Source organism: Aplysia californica, unplaced genomic scaffold (assembly GCF_000002075.1).
Source record: "Aplysia californica isolate F4 #8 unplaced genomic scaffold, AplCal3.0 scaffold01727, whole genome shotgun sequence".
NCBI classification, from domain to species: domain Eukaryota; kingdom Metazoa; phylum Mollusca; class Gastropoda; order Aplysiida; family Aplysiidae; genus Aplysia; species Aplysia californica.
This window is the reverse complement of record NW_004798997.1, coordinates 21,681-23,903: the sequence shown is the minus strand read 5'-3', so window position 1 is coordinate 23,903 and position 2,223 is coordinate 21,681. Positions and strand designations below refer to the sequence as shown.

Sequence of the window (2,223 nt, the reverse complement as noted above, 5' to 3'; positions counted from 1 at the left end):
TGGGGGCTGATAGGGGTGGAAAAGGGGATGGGGATGGAATGAAGCAGGGGTGGTTTGGGGGAGGTGGAGAAAGGAATGAGGATGAGGATTTGAAGAAGGGTTGTGGAAAGGGGGGGGGTGTTGAAATGTAGCATGGGTGGAGTGGAGGAGGGCAAGGAATGGGGATGGGAAGAAGGAATGAGGGGTGGGGGTTGGGAGGGGAGGACTTCGTTATCATCCCTCTGCAACGTCAGAGCCGAAGATAAATGAGTGAAATGAGGAGAGGCTGGTAAGAAGTTTGGAGCAACATCGTGCCTCCGTGGGTCGTGGTTGGGACGGGCGATGTTTACCCCGCGGAGGTAGCCGGTAGTTGGTCTGTGTTTGGCGGCGTGTTTCTGTCTTTGCGCACCGTGCGGGGATGTGCAGGGAGGTGCGGGGTGTGCGCTTCCGGTCGGGGATGTCTCCAGACGTAATGGCGTCACGCCGCTGCCCGCGCCCCCAGCCAGGAATTCCGCGGCCGCTATAAAACACGGACCGGTCGGTTGTCCAGTCAGTCAGCAACGTACTCCCGCCAAACCCCGACATCTTCTGCCTTCCTCACCTCTTCGCTGGTTCGAAGAGGGTGGTTTTTGAGACAAGAACTTCCAAGTTTTTCAACACAGCCATTCATTCACATAATTTCACTAAACGTTTTTTTACAAGTCATCATTTGAAGCTCGGCGCACAAAGCTGGACTTTGACAGAACAACAAGCTTTACATTCTTCATCCAACAAGTTATACAAGCCTGACAAGAAATAGAAAAGGAACGGAACTAAATTGAGACGAGACATTAGTGAGACCAGAGCAGCATTATGGCGCACCAGATTCTTCTCCTCGCCGTGGTATCGAGTCTTTTCACCCTCAGTTCCGGATCTTTCTTCCTGTTCCGACAGCCCAACTCGGCCAACAAACAACAGACGCAGAGCCAGAACACGGTGAGGCTTCCCTCACACTTCGGCAACACGTACGTCAAGAACGACAACAACAACAACAACAACAACAACTACAACAACCCCAGAAACAACCGGGTAGAGGAGACGACCACAGAGAAACCCCTGGCCACCAGCATCAACGAGCGATGTGTCCAGCGCAGTGCCAGGGACTTCCGGTCGCACCCCCAGGACTGCGGCAAGTTCACCATGTGCTCGGGCGGGGCTCTGCTCACCATCGACTGCCCGCCCGGAAGTGTGTTCCATGACGTCAGCAAAAGTTGCGTTCCCCAGGGTTCTTACTACGACACTTGTAAGTACTTTGTAATGGTTGTCAAGGGAAAAGAACTTATTGTAGAGCACGGAAGTACAATATACACATTAGCAATTATTTTTATTTCGTTATACGCTCTATCAATTCTGCTTTCTTGCTTGTCTACAACCAAAGACCGTACATAACAAGATAGTTCACTCCTCTAGTTGAACCAATTCAAAACTCTCCTCAACATCCGGTGGCGCCCTCTTCGAAAAAGCGCGGACTTTGCAAACAGTTACCCTTGACCTACTTGTGTGGAAAACGATAAAAGCGAAACTAACAAACTGTGCTGTTCCTATTCTTCTTCGGGAGAAACTAAAAAGAGCTTCAAAACAATGATTGCAGCGTCATCTGAAGCAATGCGCGGACTTCCGCTGACACTTTTTGGCTGAGCGAACTATCTTGTTAGGTAAACCTTAGTTATATTATACTAGCTGAGTACCCCGTTCGATAAACGGACTAAGAAAAATCAACCGTCAAGTCATTGTGGGATCAGTGCATACTGCATGTGAACGAAAACCTCACTTGTTTACAATGGTGTTTTAGAAGACGGACTTTCCCAAGATTAGATCTAAACGAAACTAATGAAAAACTGAAAATTAACTACAGTGACTTCAGGCTCCATATTATGACCGTGCGCCTTTTAAATGATTCTGAACCACCTTTAATTTTTTTTTCAAATTCAAAAGTTAAGTGGTTGGGAAGTTCTAGGCGACCAAAGTGACGAACTTTCACAAACATAATCTGTATAGATGACCGTTTACTAATAATGCGCTTTTTGCTGGGACTACACTACACATTTTTGTAAGTGCACACAACATGCAGCTTCATGGGAGTCTCATAGCTGTTTCACAGATTTATTTATCTGATGACTGCTTTTGTTCTGTTAGTTACTGGTAATAGAATATCATCATCATCATCATCATCATCATCATCATCATCATCATCATCATCATCAT

The 2,223-nt window shown here is 47.2% G+C and overlaps 1 protein-coding gene across 1 annotated transcript in view; it reads left to right on the top strand.

The window, feature by feature from the left end:
* The first annotated feature begins 432 nt into the window (after positions 1–432).
* The window catches only part of LOC101859542, a 7,774-nt gene continuing 5,983 nt past the window's right edge, over positions 433–2,223 (top strand). Inside the window, exon 1 of the mRNA XM_005113217.3 lies at positions 433–1,261. Coding sequence (XP_005113274.1) covers positions 832–1,261 — 430 coding nt within the window. The 5' untranslated portion in view covers positions 433–831. The remainder of the gene's footprint in view (positions 1,262–2,223) is intronic.